General features: G+C 39.3%; 2 protein-coding genes across 3 annotated transcripts in view; one reads left to right on the top strand and one right to left on the bottom strand.

Moving 5' to 3' along the window:
• The first annotated feature begins 287 nt into the window (after window positions 1-287).
• Window positions 288-5,160, top strand: LOC110042650 (3-galactosyl-N-acetylglucosaminide 4-alpha-L-fucosyltransferase FUT3-like). 2 transcript variants are annotated; one of them, XM_020748019.2, is made up of 2 exons: window positions 288-671; window positions 3,527-5,160. In XM_020748019.2, the coding sequence occupies exon 2, from the start codon at window positions 3,560-3,562 to the stop codon at window positions 4,793-4,795; it is 1,236 nt and encodes a 411-aa protein (XP_020603678.2). In that variant the 5' UTR covers window positions 288-671; window positions 3,527-3,559; the 3' UTR covers window positions 4,796-5,160. The 2 variants fall into 2 exon arrangements, with proteins under 2 accessions (XP_020603678.2, XP_089140255.1); XM_089284129.1 differs by having other exon boundaries at window positions 3,514-5,160.
• Window positions 5,161-8,704: 3,544 nt separating this feature from the next.
• LOC110042628 (dynein axonemal assembly factor 9-like) overlaps window positions 8,705-20,141 on the bottom strand; it is a 28,671-nt gene continuing 17,234 nt past the window's right edge. The window contains exons 16-43 of the mRNA XM_089284012.1: window positions 19,944-20,028; window positions 19,598-19,719; window positions 19,049-19,094; window positions 18,781-18,892; window positions 18,628-18,698; window positions 18,494-18,544; window positions 18,094-18,181; window positions 17,655-17,758; window positions 17,040-17,247; window positions 16,743-16,767; window positions 16,563-16,649; window positions 16,336-16,456; window positions 15,237-15,325; window positions 15,089-15,141; window positions 14,562-14,664; window positions 14,343-14,468; window positions 13,946-13,983; window positions 13,396-13,439; window positions 13,201-13,289; window positions 12,979-13,065; window positions 12,856-12,904; window positions 12,240-12,297; window positions 12,069-12,110; window positions 11,934-11,972; window positions 11,638-11,855; window positions 11,147-11,212; window positions 10,596-10,689; window positions 8,705-10,451 (exon numbers count right to left, since the gene is read on the bottom strand). Coding sequence (XP_089140138.1) covers window positions 10,330-10,451; window positions 10,596-10,689; window positions 11,147-11,212; window positions 11,638-11,855; window positions 11,934-11,972; window positions 12,069-12,110; window positions 12,240-12,297; window positions 12,856-12,904; window positions 12,979-13,065; window positions 13,201-13,289; window positions 13,396-13,439; window positions 13,946-13,983; window positions 14,343-14,468; window positions 14,562-14,664; window positions 15,089-15,141; window positions 15,237-15,325; window positions 16,336-16,456; window positions 16,563-16,649; window positions 16,743-16,767; window positions 17,040-17,247; window positions 17,655-17,758; window positions 18,094-18,181; window positions 18,494-18,544; window positions 18,628-18,698; window positions 18,781-18,892; window positions 19,049-19,094; window positions 19,598-19,719; window positions 19,944-20,028 — 2,437 coding nt within the window. The 3' untranslated portion in view covers window positions 8,705-10,329. The remainder of the gene's footprint in view (window positions 10,452-10,595; window positions 10,690-11,146; window positions 11,213-11,637; window positions 11,856-11,933; window positions 11,973-12,068; window positions 12,111-12,239; window positions 12,298-12,855; window positions 12,905-12,978; window positions 13,066-13,200; window positions 13,290-13,395; window positions 13,440-13,945; window positions 13,984-14,342; window positions 14,469-14,561; window positions 14,665-15,088; window positions 15,142-15,236; window positions 15,326-16,335; window positions 16,457-16,562; window positions 16,650-16,742; window positions 16,768-17,039; window positions 17,248-17,654; window positions 17,759-18,093; window positions 18,182-18,493; window positions 18,545-18,627; window positions 18,699-18,780; window positions 18,893-19,048; window positions 19,095-19,597; window positions 19,720-19,943; window positions 20,029-20,141) is intronic.

Raw genomic sequence — 20,141 nt, 5'->3', positions numbered from 1 at the left:
CAAGGGGAAAGCCCTGACTTGCAACCAAAGTCGATACAAACCTGAAGTAAAGGGCAGGGGTGAGGAACTCTGTGACTAAATGTCAGAGCTGAACATTACACTCTGCACTCTCTGAGATTGCCTCACTAGTTTGTTCAAATAAGGAATATGGGACATAATAATAATGTTCCAATGTTCCAGCCGAAACAATGGAACGGCAGCGTAGATCCACTCCAGTAAAAGTGAATCGCCTTACATTCTAACGAACCGGCTCACAGGATTTGATTCTCATTTGTTGTTTTTTTTTTCTATGATGGATATTATGTGAAATGAGATCAAAAAATGTGGCTGGAATATTTCAACCCGTGTTTATAACGTAGATGTCATTACAACGAGGCGTGAAAATGCACCCAAAGCGTACCAGAGAAAATCATTGACTAACTTGTTACAAGAAAGAAATATCAGTGCCACAACACACAAAGCTATATCAGTCATCTCGCCACAGAGAAAAGCAACGATGCCTAAGTACTACAGTATAGATTTTTTTTCATTCACCGTAAGACACGATTGATTGCTGGCAAAAACATATTATCATATCGGTTACTTAAGCTTTCGGTTAGCGCGGTATTGCCTGGGAACTAGTCGGTACATCATGATCAGTTCAACTGTAACTTGAGCTCAGACGAAGCAAGGTGAGTTATATTTTCCTTCTTTTGGTTTCTTTTATGGCAATTTCATTTAAAGAAGAACACCAGGCTTTTACAGAATACGAGTTTTAAAGACCGGTAAAACATATCTTCGGTTAGCGTTTCGAGGGATTGTGTAACGTATGCACACACGTCATTGTGCCCTTAATAATGTTCCCATTCTTCAAATTGGAATAGAAAAGACAACAAATTCTTTGTAGCATTTGCGTTATCTAAGTTGTCCTCATACGTGATGTGAAGGACAAACGTTAAAATCACCATCCAAATTCAGTTAAGTAAGTTTCAAGCGAGTGTCTGCTTTATACGTTTTCGGTTATTAAAAATGTACGATTAACTTGAGCCAAATTGTTATTCCATATAACCAGAAAATAAACGTTGCCGTTTCTTTCTAGCAACGGAACACTGTAAAGAGAAAATGATCTCAACCAGGAACTTTCAACGCTAAATTTTGTGGCAAAGTTTGGAAGTACAAACGGATATGTTGTCCAGTTTGATGTTTTGTTTCAAGCTGTTCGCAAATTTACATTTTTTTGTGATTAATTAATGTCTTTATGATATCTATATAGAGCTGGAAACTAGAACAATTACTGTAGAACAGAATGTTTTTGACTTACTGATATCATCAGGGTGTCATAATGTCGTTACCCTAAAATGACAATAAGTATAAAAACGTTCGGTTTTATAATGATTTTTCTAGTGTTTAGCCTTGTATATCATTTTACCTCTCTTAATGGCCGGAAGATTATGTTAATGACTATACATTTTAACTCTTCGGTTAAACCGTTCCATAAAAAGAAAAAAACTACAAAAATTTTAAGCAACAAGTACAAGAACTTATCAAACTAACAGATAGAAATTAGAATCCCTTCATACTGAAATACTGATGTAAGGTGGCAAGCAAACTCAACAACGTTTCTTTCCCAAAGAGAAAGGAAAGTTTAGATTCATTTAATTCTGTTTCGTGAAATCCAGCTCTTAATGCATATATGGTAATTTCAGACCCTGCTGGCAAAAATTCTTGCGCAAGTGATTACCGCTGCCAGGCAGTGAAACTTATTCATTTGCTAAATGGGCAATGAGCCGAGTTAAACAAGAATGGAAAATATCACAAATAACTCTAAACACCAATGCTCAAAACATTAAGGTATCATGGTAGGTGGATTGACAGTGTTTGGAAATCGCGCTCTTACGCTGGCGCTTTGAAAGAAAACACCCTCAACCTAGACATTTTCTGAAAGCTTAATAGTTACAGAATACAATCATATCTTTGAAATTTTCTAAAAAGCTATTGTCGCATGCAGTGATATTAAAAGAAATACCCAGAAACATTGCTTCGCTTAAACTGGTTCGTTTCCGCGCGTGAATTATCGGAGCGATGCGATTTACATCGGAAATGTTTTCTCACACATCACCCTCAAAAAGGGTGTCTGCGATTTTCCAGATGTGGTTTGGTTTTTTTCTACACCCTCCTAAACTTTCATATTTTCAATGCGGACGTTTCCTTCTACTAAAGAGGCCATAACTTTGAAACGGAAGCGAAATTAAACAAAGCCCGACACCCGTTTTCGAAGAAGGTATCCTGGAACATACCTACCGATTTTCAGCCAATTCCATCGGAAAACGCGCGTAAACGAACTAAAAATGTTCGTCCTTATATGTAGTTTTATTTTATCGAGAAAAAGACGAAAAACATTTTATGAAATTGGAATGAATAGGTGTTAAAAATCCCCTCCGCACTGACAGATGTCGGCATGGGACAGTGTACCACAACAATGGATTATGACAACTTGAAATAAGCAGACGACTACAGTTCTAGCGCGGAGACCCGTCGCAGTGAAATCGCCGAGAAGCGACAAACTACAAGTTAAACTGCCGTGATTTCGTCGGCGGCATTGATATTATGTTGCTTCAGTTTAGTCTTCTTTGTTCTCCAGACATTTTTTTAAACCACGCCTCGTGAAGCCAAAAAGAGGAAATCTCGAGGTCTACATTTTCTACATCTACATCTGCGCTTGACTCTCTTGTTGTGGAAGTTTCGGAATCGCGTCCGTTCTACAACAATTTCGTGCAACTAGCTCTTGCTGTATTTTTTCCTTTAGCTTCATTGGCGGGACTAGTGTCCTCGAGTTCCTTCAACCAGTCTTCTTGGTTAAAGTGCGACCCACGGTCGCTTAGAGCCAAAGATGTTGTTCGACGCTAAACCAGATTTTCGCCTCTTGGGCTTCTTCGAAAACGGAAATGGGCAAGGAGTTTTCGTCTTGACATTAACAAAATTTGACAAGAACGAAAGCTAACTTGAGGTGAAACAACCAGATCGACAACAGTTCGCGTACACCAATGAAACATCACACCGCAATTCGCATTACATGTGACAACTGGCGGTAAATTTTAGAGGTGTCAGCGCGCCGTACGGGGTTAATGATATTCAGAAATAGTTTTTTTTTCTTTATCTTAAAAAGTAAAAAAGCCCTTTCCCCCATTTTTTTTTGCAAAATATTTATCTCAATCTTCTCAATTTGAACAGCCAAAAAAAGATTTTTCGCATTTTTCGTAAAAATCCACCTACCATGATACCTTAAATACACTTACCTTATAATGTAATACATATCATCAATAAAGAAAAGAGAAGACAAAACCGAGAGCAGCAGGAAAGGTTTGAAACGTAAACAAAATGAATATTACGTTATTGTTCCACATCTATTTTATGTTGCTAGAAGCTTTTAGAGTTCCTACGACAGATTTCTTACTCTCACAGTCTGGGAAACATATTTTAATCTGCTGTGAACACCAAACAAGACAAAAGGAGCTTTCTAATCATAACTTTCAGATTCATTTTACAGGGCTAAAGGAAAGAAAAGCAAGACATAAAAGACATGGATCTAGCTAAAAGGAAACTAACGCCCTTCTTTGTTCTGACAAAGAGACAAAAAAGAAACATCCGGATTTGTTTGGGCACAATCTTGATGGCCTTGGCATTTTATCGAATATTCTATCATACACAAGATGAACAATCTCGTCTTGTTAAAACCTCCAAGTTAAATCAAACAAAGCTAATTTTGGTTTACACTCCACGTGCAAGCGAGCCATGGGGTCCACGAACTGCTGAAGAAGCTAACAACTACAAATTTACAGATTGGGATGGTACTCCATGCGAAGAAGACAGATGTCAAATCACGTTTGATAAAAGTTTACGCAACTTTAGTGATGCTGTCCTCGTACACGCCTTTGGTGCTGCGTTAAGCCGCGACTGGAATGTTGAACTGGCAAAGAGGAACAGGCCATCCGCACAGAGGTGGGTCTTCTACACAAAAGAAAGTCCCCAGCAGTTTTCAATGGCACCCAAAGGTGACGGCGTGTATAACTGGACCGCAACATATCGACGAGATTCGGACTTTTTTGTCCCTTACGGATCTTATTCAACATTGAAAATCCCAAATAAGTCAGGTGGCGAGGACTTTGAGGAACAACCTGACGAGAATGTGAACTACGCTGAGGGAAAAGATAAAATGGCCACTTTTGGTGTCAGCAACCACTGTTTGCTAGACGGTTTTAGATTTGCTTTCGTCCGCGCACTCATGAAACACATTCCAATAAGCCTCTATGGAAAATGTGCAACTATGTTTGAATCAAATAACACCTGGATATGTCCTCGTAAAATGGAAGATGACTGTCTTGAAGAGATTCAGCGCCACAAGTTCTACCTCGCATTCGAGAATAGTTTGTGTGTAGATTATATAACAGAGAAGTATTGGAGAAATTCACTTGAGCGAGGATTGGTCCCCGTTGTCCTTGGAGGCGCACAGTACAGTCCCGAGCTGGTAATTCCTGGTTCTTTCATCAACGCAGCCGACTTTGATTCCGTTAAAGATCTCGCAGATTATCTGAAGTATCTGGATAAGAATGACACGGCCTATAACCAGTATTTTAAATGGAAAACCAAATACAAGGTTGTTCAGTACGAATTCTGGTTATGCCAACTGTGTAAAGCCCTTAATGATCCAACGAAACCACCCAAAATTTATCACAAAATGTCTGAGTATTGGGGAAGATATGGCGGATCGTGCCAACTTAACGAAGATCGAGTTTGGAACATTATCAATAAAGGCTGAAAGACGGCACATGAACTTGGAGCCGTTGTTACTTGGAGCCAGAATATGGAATCACAGGGCGAACTCACGGAGGGACTCACGGACGGATCGACGAATAAACAGACGCAGTGAATTCAAATAAACATTCGGGATTTTCTAATACTATATTAGAGAAGAATTTGGGTTTTTATCTATTAAGCATATATCGCAGTCTTGCATACTTAGGCGGTGTTCACTCCCTGATTTAGTACACGGAAGTTGTATCTTCTCGTGGCTGCAGCTATCGTCATTGAAAATATTTACGAGCTAGTTTGGCGGATGATTCTCTCAAGTAACCAAACAAACAACAAATAAATAATAATAATAAAAAAAACAATAACAAACGCGTTCCCTTTTACAACGAGGTTGCCGCAAGGAATTTGACATTCTGAATAGTATCCTTTTACAGCCCCAAAACGTTACAGGATATTTTTGAAAGCCCTGATTAATCTTTTCATGTCGAAGAAGAAAGTAAGATCGGGCTTCGCTTTGCTTTACATTTAGACTTAACTTGAACGGAAGATTTGACTTAACCAGCTTTTTTATTTGAATAGGCAGATTTTAATTTGGGAAAAATGTTTCAGCAAAAAAGCGGCGCGAGCCCTGTGTAGGTGTTCCCCTCCTCCCCACATAGATCCACTATGCACCGAAGGGTGAGTCGCTCATCACTGTGACTGTGGATGAAATGGTGTCGACTGTGTTTTGCAAGTTTGAAGAATGTCACACCAAAAAGGACTACAGCATACCTGTTACCATCATTGCACATCAGTCTTCCGTGACTAGCTCACGTGGTCTGGTGGTTGAAGTGGAGCTTCAAGATTTGGTACAGCATCGCATTTTTTGCACTTCTTACACCATGTTTCATGCACCATTCTTTCACATCTAGACATACATCCCTAGCCACGACTATCGATCTTTCACTCTGTGGTCTTCTTATGATACAAATGACTAGATTTATCGTGTAAGGAGTGGATGGCGTTTTCACGCATCGACTTTGGGAGAACTACTTGCCACTGCCATATAACGTTATTTGCGGGCTTCCATCTCCGATAAACTACTCCATCTCTCAGGCTACAACGATCATACTGCTCATACAATTTACACAGTTCACTTCCCTTGCCCATCACAATAGATGTTTGGAGTTCCTTTCCATGCTCAGTCGAATTCCTCAGCTGTGAGATGTTAGGGTCGATGTCATCATCTTGGACGTTGTTAACTATTTACGCCGATAAACGACTCAAGACATCTGCATGGTATGCTTCGAACCGACACGATGCACAATGACGAGACCGTAAGTAGACAACTCAATGGCTATCTTGTCGCCTCTACGACCACTAGAATCATTCCTGGATCAATGTTTCTGTTGCCAGTCAAGGGGTTGTGGCCGGTCACCACTGTAACGTAAATGTCGACCAGCCAAAAAGGAGCGAAATGGCGTGTACTCCAAATGATTGCCCACTACTCCCTGTCATAAGTCACCCAGTTTCGTTGAGAAGCACTGAGGGATTTGCTTACATAGGCAACTACATGTTCTTTACTCCATACACATACTCCCTTGCATGGTTGGATGCATCACAGTCAAGACTAAAAGAGTCAATCGTGGGTACACTACAAATGGAGCCGTTGTCAACCGTTGACGCAATTGCTTGAATGCTACCTCACATTTCTGGGTCCACTGGAATTTGGCTTTGGATCCAGTTAGTCGTTACAGTTGCTCAGCAATAGTGGCAAAGCTGAGACAGAACTATTGATAATACGAAGCAAGACAGAAGAAACTAGGTAATTTGCATTGACATATGGCACTCGGTCGTTCATTTCGACTATCATGTTACGGATGAAAAAGTCAAGTAAAAATCCCACGATAACAAGAGCTAAGGTAAAATATCTTCAGTAATCCGTGGTAAATCGACCCTCCCTTAATCAAATATCATACTCCATGGCCGTTTTCACACTAGAGACGGATAATCCGTCTAAGACGGGTTATCCGTCCAGCATGGATAATCCGTATTAGTGTGAAAACGGAACGGTGTTCATTTTAGACGGATAATCCGTCTATTTTTATCCGTCCGATTATCCGTCTATTTATAATGGTAATTGAACTGTGTGGAGTGCAATTTGGTCTGAAATCATACGCGTGATTTCAAAATCGAACGAGCGCGCAGCGCGAGTTCAATTTGAAATCACAAGTAGATTTCAGACCAAAATTGCACGACCCGAAGTTCAATTGCCACTTTATTAAATCTATTTTGAAATCGCACAATTTTATCGCCTTAAATTTAGACTTTTGGTGTATTGTTCCAGTAGCCGGTTTCAAAAGAGCGGAACCGGAAACGTCTTTACGTCTCATTTAGTATGCAAAAGGATGTCATGTGACGAAAACTCATTCAAGCATGACGAAGAAACAAGCAGTTCTGATCTGAAGTCGAAAATAGTGTACTTCAGGTATAAAAGTGCAATTCTCGTCGCCTGAATCAATCATGGAAGGCCTACCTTTCTTCTGTGGTTGAGGCTGAGACTTTTCATTGTCTTTGGAGAAGGAATTTGAAGGTGCATATCCTGTGTAATTCTGCGATCGATTTCTTTTGAGTTGTGAAACTCCCTCGAGTGCACGATGCCCAGTGGATAGTACGTTTTTTTTCTTTTAAATACCGTTCAATGGCATGATTTTAAGGGGTCCAGCTCGTTATCATCTCCGTTTCTTTTTGTAACCTCGGCGTCGGACTCAATACTCAGGACCTTGTCAAGTTCTTGGAGTGCCATTTGTTTTAAGATGTTTCCAAGATGGCGGGACTGGCACCGGCTTCGTAAGACGTTCGTTCCTGCACTATTTTGTGCAGTGTGGCGTATTTTGACTATGTTTATTCACAGCAACAGAGTTGAGCTGTGTTTTTGCTTCGTTTGAAACTACCGGAAACCTAGAAACATCTACCTTCTTGAGATGACTCTGAATTTGTTGTTGTGTGGTTTTCGTTTGTTTATGTTTTACTGGACTCAGTATCATAAGGATCTTGAGCAGATGTTGAAGAAAAAGCGCCAAAATATTCGTCAAAATGGACACTGAAAGTTGGGAACTTCCATTAAAGTAGGTCTTCAACCTAAAGGAGCTCATAATCGTCATTCAGAAACTGTAATAAATTAAATTCGTCAATTTTTTTGGAACAAAAGCTACAATAACAACAAAGTTTTGGCAATAGTATTTGCAAAATTCTCCACACAGTGGCTTTTTGCCTTTCATTTTCTTGAAATTTTATTGATTACTTTAAACTAATCTTGAAATCTGATTGGTTGTTTTGTTTTACTGGCCCATTCTCATTGGCTGAGAAAAAGATGCGATTTAGAGCAAAAAATAGTGCGATTCGTGAATAAATCGCACCACTGAGAGCCAATCAGATTGCAAGGATAACCAGTGATTTCAAAATGGATTTAATAAAGACGGATAAAAATAGACGGATTACCCGTCTCTAGTGTGAAAACGGCCAATGAATCAACAGTAGCAGCGCATGTAAGACATCAGCATCTTAATAAATATGTTCCAGACGTCTACTGATACAGCGAAATTCGTTGTCTTCAGATATTGGCGTCATTCGAATTTACCAATCATTATACAAATAACTCTTTGCTCTACGATATAGCCAATATGGTTGGTAAATTAATAGTACCATGTTTGCGTATTAAAAAGCCGCTTGATCCCAGCGGAAATTAGTGGCTTCGATAATCCATTGACGTAAGCCAAAAGCGTGGTTATGCACCTATTTAAAAACCCAGCTCGATCCCAGCGTGAGTCAGCTCGGAGTTCCCTTGGAGCTAATGTCTGAAACGTCAGGCTCATTCCACCCTAGCTTGCGAAATGCACTGAACACGTTCCAGGAGAAATCCTGACAAAGACTCATCCACTAACTGGCTAGCCAGCTCAATAATTTAATGAATACTCAATAAATACTTATGGTGTTCACACTTTCTTATAATTATATAAACTTTGGAAAATATTTGCTAACTTGTGACAAACTCTACGTGGAGAAACAAAATAACCAGGGTATAAAAGTTCGAGCTAAACCTGGAAATTGTACGCTAAGTCGTAAAACATTTTTAAGGTTACTAGCCAAAGTTTACAGCAATTCTTCAGCACTTCTACCTTAATGGATCGATACTACCATTCAGTTGATGATATAACAACGGCATCAAATCGTTAGGCTTTTTCGTGACATTACAAGTAACCATAGCAACGTCATGACCTGTTACACCACTCTTGATTTTAGCTTTGAGTGCTTAGAACTCCAAAACGAAGTTCCGTCATTCCCCTTTTCGGTTCAGTTGTAATCAGTATGTCGAGAGTCCACTTTTCACAAAATTTTAAAAAAATTGAGGCAGCGGTTTCAAAGCCCTATTGAAGTTTTGAAATATTAAAGTGGTTCTGAGCCCGCTCTCACAATGTTTTTAAAATTGGCAAAAAGTTTATTTTAACAGGCCAACTACAATTTAGTAATAAACATGGGGATCAACAGACTCGTTTCTGAATCATAAGTACTTAAGGCTCAAAGTACAGAATCAACTGAAGAAAGAGTGGTAGTATCGATTCATCGAAGAATAAAGGAAGAAAATGTTGGAAAAGGGTGCGAGCAACTTAAACGCGAATAAAAAAAAAATACCTTTTTCCTTGACGACGCACAGTCTAACGTTGTCTAATGAAAGAACAGTCATAGCGAAACAGCGAGTCTGAAATCCCAAGTTATTCACTTCCAGTTTTTGTTTTCTTTCTTTTTTTGCTGCTGTCCAGTTCTCGCTGTATTCACACACAATTTTTACCCTAAGTAATTGCTATGATTTACTATGTGATTAATAAAACGGCACAAGAATGCAGGTCTACTGTCACACGGGTGCAGAATAAAACTGAACCTCTTCCATTTGAATCGTTATGGACGACTGTACGAGCGTAACAAAATTGAAGATTCACTTTAGCGCTGGCGCCTTCTCTACACTTAGTCTCATATTGTGAAAAAGTATAAATTCTTTTTTGAAAAAAAAAAAATTGTACAAAACTAAAGCCGACTAAACTTCATTCGGCAGTGTGAATTACAACTGGAGTGCACCACAGAGGGGCTTTTATTAATGTACTAGGGACGCTTCTTCAAAAAATAAATGATGAGACCAAAATAACACAGCAGATCATACATTTCAAAACTTTTTGATAGTCTGGGCAAGAAAATATTTCAACAAATTTATCACCAGGGTTCATAAACAAAAGGTACACGGTAATTTTTTTTGTTTTTTTTCCTTTGGTTTGTTCTATATTGAAATTTTGTGTTATTTTTTTCGTAAATGTATCGTGGGATTTATCCCGCCACGCTTTTGACGCCAAAGTCAGGGAGAAACTTAACAAAGCCCCAAAGAGTAATTAAATAATATTATTGACACTAAAGAGCGTTTTACAACCATTAGAAACGGTCGGTTAACAATAAATTAGCGATAATGACTGTGTTCATATTAAGTTATAAGTACGACAAAACATGTTTTGCGAATTAAGAGCTGCTCTTTGGCTTGGTGAAAATGTCAACAGCAGGTTGACTGTCTGTCTGGGTATTATGACGCTTGATGTCTTCGTTAACAGCTAACAAGTAATCTTCTATAAATGTTTCAAGTACTGAGGAGTAGTTAAGAAATATACTTCGATTATTTTAACGATCTCTTTAGCGAATCTATCTAAGTTAGGACGCAGTTTTCACGTGCTTATTAAATTCCCGGACGGAAAGAACGTGGATAATAAGTCTTTTGATCAAAAGGATACATGGGTGATTGTAGTCTTTATCGCCTGTAAGACTGACGTAGTGTGAACCATTGTAAAACCAGCCAGGAGGTAACGGGTCGAATCTGTGCTTAGACTGAAGGAAAACAGACATCAACAATAAATAAATAATAATAAAACGACACCCATACGAGCTTTAAACTAAAGAAACCCGAGCAGCAAGCAGCTTTTAAGCCAACATAATGTCAAACTACCACAAGAACCTGAAGCACTATACGATGTTCAATATTAGTTCGTTACTTCTGCACGATTCGGAGAAGTGAAGCGTAATAATCAAGTAAACTGCATGACGTTAAAGAAATAAAAGACTTTTACAGCAGGTTCTCAAGCGGCAACTTTCTTGCGAGGGTCTTTGATATCGCAATTTTTTGGGAGGGAGGAGAGAAACTGTAAGGTATAATGAGCACTACAGTGACTTTGCAACGTGTATTATACCTCTTGGAACATTTAGTAGCAAAAGCGGCAAACTTTCCAGCAGACTTCACCGAGTAAAAATACGCTGCGAATTCTGCGGACAAGCTGGTACTACTCACACTTATGTCGGTTATCTCTTTGTCTGACAAGTCCTTCCGCATTTTCAACTTTAATTTCACTGGTGCCTGCGAACAAACAATACAAGAACTCCAGCTAGCGTCGAAACACACGTACCACGAGGCCATAAACTAATCTGTTTTGTTTAAGCTATTGTAAACATGTGCAGACTTTGCCCACACTATGGTGTTTGTTTAGTAAACCTCGCCGTTGTGATCGGGCAAGAACAGTAGCGGTGTTTTTCAGTCTCCACAGAACGACAACAAGGATCAAGTTCCGAGCAAGACTTGGATTTCTTTCCGTTTCCCGCATAATTTTGATCTTCTCTTGGGAGTGCCAAATGCCGACTGACTGTAATAGATTTCTTTTCATGTCCTGACGAATTTGGAGATTATTTGTTGTGAAAAGTGATAATGTCAAAAGTTACACAAGACCACAGTTCCTCGGCGCTCGGGAGCTTGTATTAAAGTGACAACTTTCCTTCAAAACATACCGGTTTACAGCAGGTTTTGATCCAATCTTTCAAGACCTGCTGTTGAAGATGAAATCCCGTGAACACAATGAAGTACTCGTGGATTCCCTCTATGGTGCCATTCTGTCGGGCCTTTGCTGATGGGGGTCGAGGAATTGCAGCGCTATCTACAGGATTCATTCTCAGCACCCCATTCAGACGGCACCACTGAACGTGCGCCTTCTTATTAGGAGCCTCTTCTGTCAACAAGAAACAGTTTTGAACTGTCAGTTTTCATACATCCCGGCTTTGCAAAAGAGACATTGTCGTCAGCTCACCTGAGAAACAGACATGGCCCTGTAGACTGTGAATCGCTCCTGCCATGAACACAATAATGTAAGAGTCACTGTACGTCAATTATACTTCACGGAAATGGGTGAAATGTAAGAAGTGTGTGTTGTGATTGAGCTCACCTGTTTCTCGTATTCCTTTGGATGATACGGGTCCGTGAAGTGCTGCAACAAAGAATGAATGTTACAATTCATCACTGTTTCGCTAATAATCGATTTTTTTTTTGTCAGGTCAGTCGCCCAGTCAATCGGGCATTCATAAGTTCACTGAATCACTATATTGACATTTCTTACCTTTAAGATTAGCAACAAATCTTGACTTGTTTAATGGTCCATAAAACGATACACTAATCTAAAGGGAGGGTTGACATAGAACATTTAGACTTCCGGATTAATTCAGGCTTAAGCTACAATCGAAATCAGTAAAACGATTATAAATCTGGCGTATGACTTTTGACAGGGTGTTATTCTCTAAGCATTGGCTATTCATTTCAGTAGAAGATGGAGTCGATATTGTTAAGACAAATACGTCGATAACTTCTGTACAGGTTCATCGAGACGTGCATCACTCAAACTAAACCAACAGTCGTTCCCATGGGCCCGTTTCTCGAAAGCCCCGGAAACTTTTTGGGCCCGGAAAGCCATAGCAAAATCTCGAACCTTACGATTACAGCGCTGTTTTATTCACATAATCTTAATATGAACAGAGGTTCCCTTCATACAAGGAGTTTCAGGTGTATACATTTCTCCGTTTTTAGATACAGATAAACTAAAAAAGGCTTTACGGGCCCGAAAAGTTCCCGGGGCTTTCGAGAAACAGGCTCCAGGACTATCAGACTGATGACCCAGATAATCACAAACTAATCATAGTCCTGGGTTCAGACTAAAAGGAAGAACAGTTCTACAATACCTCGTTAACCTGCGGGTCTGCATGCCCAGAGGAAAACAATCCCAGAGACCTTCAAAAAGAGAAAGTTAGTAAGTAAGAGGCATAGAGCCTTGCATTCATGATCTATTCTGTACAGGGACGTACCAGCCTGGACACATTAACTGCCTCTTCTGAGTCATCTTGTCTTCATCAAATGCACTGTCTGACAAAATTAACTCCACATCAGGTGTCCTGCGAAGACACACAGACACAAAAGACCGTCAGGCAAAGCGAAAGGAATCCTGTAAGCTGTAATCCGCAGTAGCTGTTTGGGCTTTACAAACGAAAACTTGAAAAGCAAACCGCATTATTATGTATGTTCGGTACCTTGTGACTTCTCCACCTTTTGCAAGAATAAAGGCCACATCAGGGTTACAAGCTCGCACAAGTTTCTGAGCCAAACTCAGCTGCTCATTCTGCAAATAACGATTCGACAAAATTCAGGTGGGCAAAAGATAAATATCTATCTGAGGCAAAATTAGAGTTAAAAATATGAGTCTCTCGGGTTGGTCCTTTTCTCACCTGTGGCTCTAGACAACTCGTGAACACAGCATTGTTGACCAAACCTGTTTGGAAAGAAAAACGTTTGTAAGACGGATTAAATCTTGCATGTCTTGTTCACAAGTAAAATGTCTACATAAGATTCTTAACTTCTGGTTTCTGTACGATTGGATGTTAGTCTATTACAGGCTACAGGTTGCCCTAATAATTTCACTGGTACCCGTAAATACCGGGGGCTAATGACTAGTGCGCTGGTCTTTGGATAGAGCGGACACTTCACTCTCAGTGCCTCTCTCCACTCAGGTGTATAAAAAGGTATCGGTGAGTTTAATTCTCGGGGGTAAATCTGCATTGTATGATGAACTAGCATTCCATCCAGGGGGAGTAGATATACTCGTAGTCGCTTACATGCTACATAACCCGGGACAATTTAAGCTCCGGAGGTATGGACCACTCCACTTTTCCTCTACCTTTTACTATTTGTGTATCTGGAGAGAGGGAGTGATTGGTTCGTTCCCAATTTAAACAGTACGTTGTAAAACGACGATAAGAGGATAAATAGCTTGCAAACCTTGAGCACACTGTTCCAGCAGTTTGGGCAGGGTCATTCTGTTGAGAAGAACAAGCCAGTTTGAAAGTCTTCCTCACTTGGTTAACTGCCCTAAACATACATATGAAGACAATACCCCAAGCATTGACGATTTTTATCTTTATTTTTATCTTTATTTTTATTCATATCATCTGTCTGTTTGACGATGTGGATAAAGTGCTTCTGAAGCATCCGGGGACACTTTTGCTCCAAAATCCCACCAAGGAAAATTGAATGTGCCTGCGTTTTTAGTGAAACCGGTTTTCTAGATAAGATTACAAATCGCTGACAACCTGACCCAAAGACCTCTGATATTTTCTTATTGCAATGGCAAATCTTTGGCAGTATGATCCATTTCAGTATGGTGTTGTAGCCGCACCTATTTTCCATGAAGGTATTGAGCGGGTCTATACAGCATGTTACAGCTCCTATCTTGAGACACTTGGCAACTTCTGCATCAGGATGAGTTCTTATGGCCTGTACTACATCTGCCACATCTGTAAACCTTATAACATAATGAAACAAAAGTCACATTGCTACAACAGTTGAGGACAGCTTAATGGTGTAATCTGAGCAGTGATTATGGACGCCGTCATACCCTGGTGTTACTACAATAACACGGAGTCTTTTGCCACTTGCGGACAACCTTGCATGAAGGCGCCTCTGACTTGACAAAGTGTTGGTCAGGGATTCCTGTAAAACTAGTAAAACAAAGCAATGACATATTACCCTTTACAAGCGAACGAGTTTATTTCAACAGAAAATCTAATAAAGTGGAAAGTTCTCAAATTTTGATCTGAACAGAAAGAGTGCAATATTTCTTTTTTTCACAAAACCCCGTCCTTGAAAATCTGTCAGAAAGTGCAAAAGCCCCTCACCTGGGAACGCCCAAGATTTTGTAAAGACAATTTTGCTAGCTACAATGTGCGGCTCCTTTAAAAAATTCAGACTACGAAAAACCAAGATTTGTTGAACCATTCATTCCATCTTTTATCAACGATAATCTCGTCGTCAGTTATTTACCAACAACATTCTCCGGTTCGATGCTACTTGTTTAAGGCGAGAAATTACGGAGGAAGGAAACGGAACATGTTATTCAGTTACAAGCTAAGAAAGGAAACACACCTTTAGGATCAAACGGATCTGAATTGGTTGCAGGTCTCTGTAAGATTATCCATCTGTCAATAAACAACAAGGTTAGTCACTGACGAAAGTTCATTACCAAGTCAAATACAAAATATCGCGAGTCATTCAAAGGAACGTTATCACTTACTTGCTGTTCTCCTTGGCCAGTGCTACAAGAGCTAAACACAGCGAGTCTTTACCACTGCCGGGTACACCAGTCAGTATTGTTAATAACAACTAAAAAAACAATCAAAACAAATATCATTCTAAAGAAACGCACATCTCTCTTCCTATAGCACTCCAAAAGTATTTACGTAAGTAAAGTTTACTTCCTGTTTTAGCAACCTATAGGAGTCGTAACTATCGGCTGACTTGTTCGCTACTCTTAGGCTATCGTTACTTTGACCAAGTCAAGTTCTCTTTACAACGGCACAGAACCGAAGAATCCACCTCGGGAGTGGATTCTTCGGTTCCTTTGACGCACCATGATCCGAGAGATCTTGGATTGATCTGTTTAGTAGAGAAACGCAAAATCCGTTTTCGGATTCTTTCGGATTTACGAATCCCAACTTGGATTTTCTTGACGAAACGCACCCAAAGTCTGTCATAATTCTGAATCAGTCAATCACAGGGTTGCCACCCACCGGAACAGAAAAAATCCCTGACTTTTCATTGCCTCTTAAGCCATTTTCACTGACCCTGCAGGATGACTATTCTGGCCGTGAATCAACAAAAGTAAGGATTGCTCAGATAATTTTTAACACAGAATTGCCTTGTCCATACAAAAACATAAAATAAAGTAATTTGCAGTAACTTTAACATAAAAATTCTTTGACTTTTCACTGACTTTGAACAGGGATTTAGAAACTCCCTGACCTGATACAAAACTCCCTGACTTTTCCCTGACCTTGAAAATCGAATTTTCCCTGACTATTCCCTGACCGTGACAACCCTGAATCACGATAAACATGTATATACAACAGTTATCGGTCACAAAGAAACTCGTTTACTTTTATCTCGTTTCCCTTTTGGAGAGGATCGTTACTGTTTATCAAATGACTACTTTTAGGTGGTCGCTGTTTTCGGAAGATGATCTACAGTACAAATAAGAATTCGTAGCAAAACGTGATCAGCGGTAATTATAGATGACGCATGTGCTGTGCAGCATGATTACATTCACAACTAAGAAGTGTGAATCGAGTTTATAATCGTTGAAAACTTGTGTAATACACTAGTTCTCTGATTACCTCAAAATCCTGTGACTGTTTCTGTTCGCCTGCGGGGCTGCTGCCTAGAAGTACTGGTAGATCGTCACATTTTACGGGTTTATCACCTAATGAACTACTCACAGAGCAGTGACTCAAGAAGCTAGAAAAATAACAAAGTAAGGTATTTAGATGGCTTACATTGCAGACTAAAAGAAAAAGTATGACGGAGTGCTACAATAGCAATGAAGAAACGAAGCTGCACTTGCCTTTTCAAACTGGGCGACAAGACTTCAGCTGTACTCTGTATATCTGCTGTACTCTGAAGCTTTAGCTGATGTTGTAAATACAAATACCTGAAAGAAGTCAAAATATGAACAACGCCAGTGGAATTCCAAGTGAAGTCGAGGATTGGTTCATAAATGTTAATGAAAAAATGTAGTACTCACTGTTCTTTTAAATCAGCCGGTAACTCTGAAAATGAATAAAAACAAATAGTAAAAGTTCATTGGAAAGAAACGCGCAATAGCAACAGTGCTGTAAATAAGCCTTAATACAGTGCAATAATACAATACACATCCCGCGTATGACCACTTTCGACGGAAAACAGTGGAGCGACCTCTGACCAAGTTCACGTTCCGTACTCTCCGTGCAGTTAATACCCAGAACATGCCTGTTTTACCACTGATAAGTTATTTACTGATATATATAACCAGTTCCCTTCATTTGTCAAGTTGCATTCTTACCAACTACAGTTTCAAACTGTGGAAAGTTAGGCAGTTGATTTTCTTTCCACAGATGCATCACATCAGAGTAAAATTGTCTGTAGATCCTTGAGCGTGGTGTGAGAGCCAAAACCAAGCAGCCATGTTTCCTTGTGAGATAGCAGGGGAGATTATCCTCGATGCTGGAATGATATGTTAGGACCAGAAGTGCTATGGAGCTGGTGGAACCCTATAGGAACGACAACAGATTTCATTATGTCGTTATTCCTACACTATACGAATGCCGTCTAATCAGCGAGAAACAAGTAATGCGTTGGTTTAATGACAGGCCCTGAAAGGTAGAAATGTTGTTGGTTTTAAGGTTTAGGTCTTCCATCTAGGACAGTTGTTGTTTTTTTATTTATCGTAAACTATTCTTAGTATTCAACGGCTCATTTCCACGACACCAAGTAATTTATAAGTGTCAAGCAAGGAGCTACAACAAGAAATGTTCTTAATGTCAACTTGAATGAATTCCGTCAAATATTTAAACGAGACACTGAAATCGTTTTTAACAGCACGATATCACTCACAATAATGTCTACTTAAATTTCAGGTAAACAGACTAGAGAAATTGCAAATTCATTGCACATATACCTTGTCATAAAACTGCACTTTAGAAAGATTGGAAGTCGGCAGAAGAATAGCACCAGCTCTGGGATGAATGAACAGAAAGCCTTGCTCATATATGTACAGAGAACCTGAAAGACAACAACATCAACAAAGCTACTGAAAAAAAAAATCCATTTGTACCTTTAATTTGTTAATAAGTCTTAAGTCTGTTAACTTAGAAATAGCAATTACCCAAAATAAGTCGTCACAATCTGATGAAGAAAAGAAAAATTACTCCCACTTGGAATTTCTTCCCAGTTAAAGTGAAATAAAAAATATCTACAATAAATTTGTCATAAAACGAATGCAAACTGTTAACATCTAATTTGCTTTCTTCTTGGTTTGCCTCCGGCCTTAACATTTAACACCTCATTAGCTAACCCTTGGTTAAAACGAACGTACTTAATATATTTACATAGCTAACCTGCCTCCCATCTGTTGAATAAACTTGAAATAAACACTTGATTGCCACAGAGCAGTTGTTTTCCCAACACTTCGCTATCAACCTTGGACTTCATAACAGAAAAAGTAAAAAGGGTCACAATGGCTGAGGAATGTTTTGCAAAGAAATCCATTAAAACAATTCATAAATTAATGTTAACTACCTGGCCTAACTTGTTAATCCTTAGATAGTCAACGCACCTCATGAGAAAATACTCAATTACTGATAAGTGTATTTCTCCCAACCACAAAAACTGGCAAAATCCAGCCTTTCCCATACAGAAACGTAGAGCTTGCAAGGGTTTACATGAATTTTCTTCTACTTGCCAATAAACCAAGCACATAAGTCTTGTCAGAATGATTCATGTACAGGAGTGTTATACCTTGGCAAAAGACTCCATCTCTTCAGATATTTGTCTTTCAATGCCATGTCCCTGAAAGGAAAAGAAAAACGTATTAGCCTTTAAAAAATCTCAACAAAGCGACCTCAAATTACTAATTAATCGTGCTACTTTACCTTCCATGAAACAAATCTAGGGATGTTTTCCGTCAGGAATACAAATGAGCTATTCCATACACTTGAACTGTCTGCAAATCATGGAGTCAAAATAAGCATGATATCTGTTTACACTTAGTTCTGCATCTGAAACAAAGTACAGGTGATTCGTACCTGGAACAAGTGTCTTGATTGCAGAGTCTAGGAATGATTCACCAAACACTACTGAACCTAAAATCTGCCCAGGATGGTCCACACTCGGTACATCGTACAAATACAAGCACGCCTGAAAGTGAAACAAGTCACTTGACCTTTATCAATTGAACTACAGTTGGAAAACCCAAACAAACACCAGCAAGGGAATTCTCTGATAAGACGGATAACCGTGACTTATCATATGGGTACCAATCAATTAGTAAAACCTATTAAATGGGTAACTTACTCTTTTCACAGCACAGAGTGGTCTGTTGTCTTGGAGATGAACACTTCTAAAGCGAGAAAACAAACAACTACATTCATATATTTACTCTTTCTATTTTGTGCAAAAATGCACTGATCGTTTCAACCTTTAAACTCAATAATACACGTATCTTAATCTACAGTCACAAGTTAAATTAAGAATAGAATGTCAGTATTTTAATAATCCCTGATATGGCTTGCCAGCAGAAAAAGTTGTTTGATCCAAAGAATGTCCAGCTGTCTTGTATGAGAAAGGCTCGTGTTTAGGTTAGTGGTATTACCAGCCAAAAGAAGCATGTTTCTAAGGGACAGCTGTATCTATGTACATGTATCCAGGGACCAGCTGTATTTAGGTGCATGTATCCAGGGACCAGCTGTATCTAGGTACATGTATCTAGGGACCAGCTGTATCTAGGAACATGTATCCAGGGACCAGCTGTATCTAGGTACATGTATCCAGGGACCAGCTGTCTCTAGGTACATGTTATCATTACGGTCACACTGAACAATACTAAAAAATTGCATGGTGTACCTGCCATGAGAATTGCAAGCATGAATGGAAAATTCCACATTGCTCGACAAAAAAGAGGATTTCACTTCAACACGTCTCTCCTCCCAACCAGTCTTCAGCATGGACATAACAGCTGAGTAACTCTAAAAGTGTCAAAAATAGAAAGAAAGTTGAAATATAAATCTGTCTACTTTTTTGGCAAAGAGGATAACTCTAGTAACAACCTACAATTCAGCAAACTGTCCGGAAATGTTAACTCAGGAAAATATTTAAAACAACAACAATGTGAGAATACATGCATGTAATTATAAAGTCATCAATGCTGCTGTTGTTATTGCTGTAATTTGTTGTAAGACATGAAAAGTACCTTTTGTTTGTTAAACGTTTGTGAAAATGCCTTGACTCCCTCTACAACAGCAGTGATTGACAGAAGGTAAAGATCCATAAGCAACCTGTATGTATATTAACAAGAGATAAATTAGTCACATGACATTCCACTCAATAAAGTGCAACATTTCTCGTTGCCTGGCCTGGCCTTCAGTGCTATGGCTGGCCTTGTGTTGAG

The sequence above is a fragment of the Orbicella faveolata genome, unplaced genomic scaffold (genome assembly GCF_042242905.1).
Source record: "Orbicella faveolata isolate gen_17 unplaced genomic scaffold, um_ofav_v1 contig_1, whole genome shotgun sequence".
NCBI lineage: Eukaryota > Metazoa > Cnidaria > Anthozoa > Scleractinia > Merulinidae > Orbicella > Orbicella faveolata.
This window is presented reverse-complemented; position numbering and strand designations above follow the sequence as displayed.

What these genes read in the sequence shown, in the direction of transcription:
- LOC110042650 (XM_020748019.2), top strand. Translation starts at nt 3,560, where the DNA reads ATGGATCTAGCTAAAAGGAAACTAACGCCCTTCTTTGTTCTGACAAAG.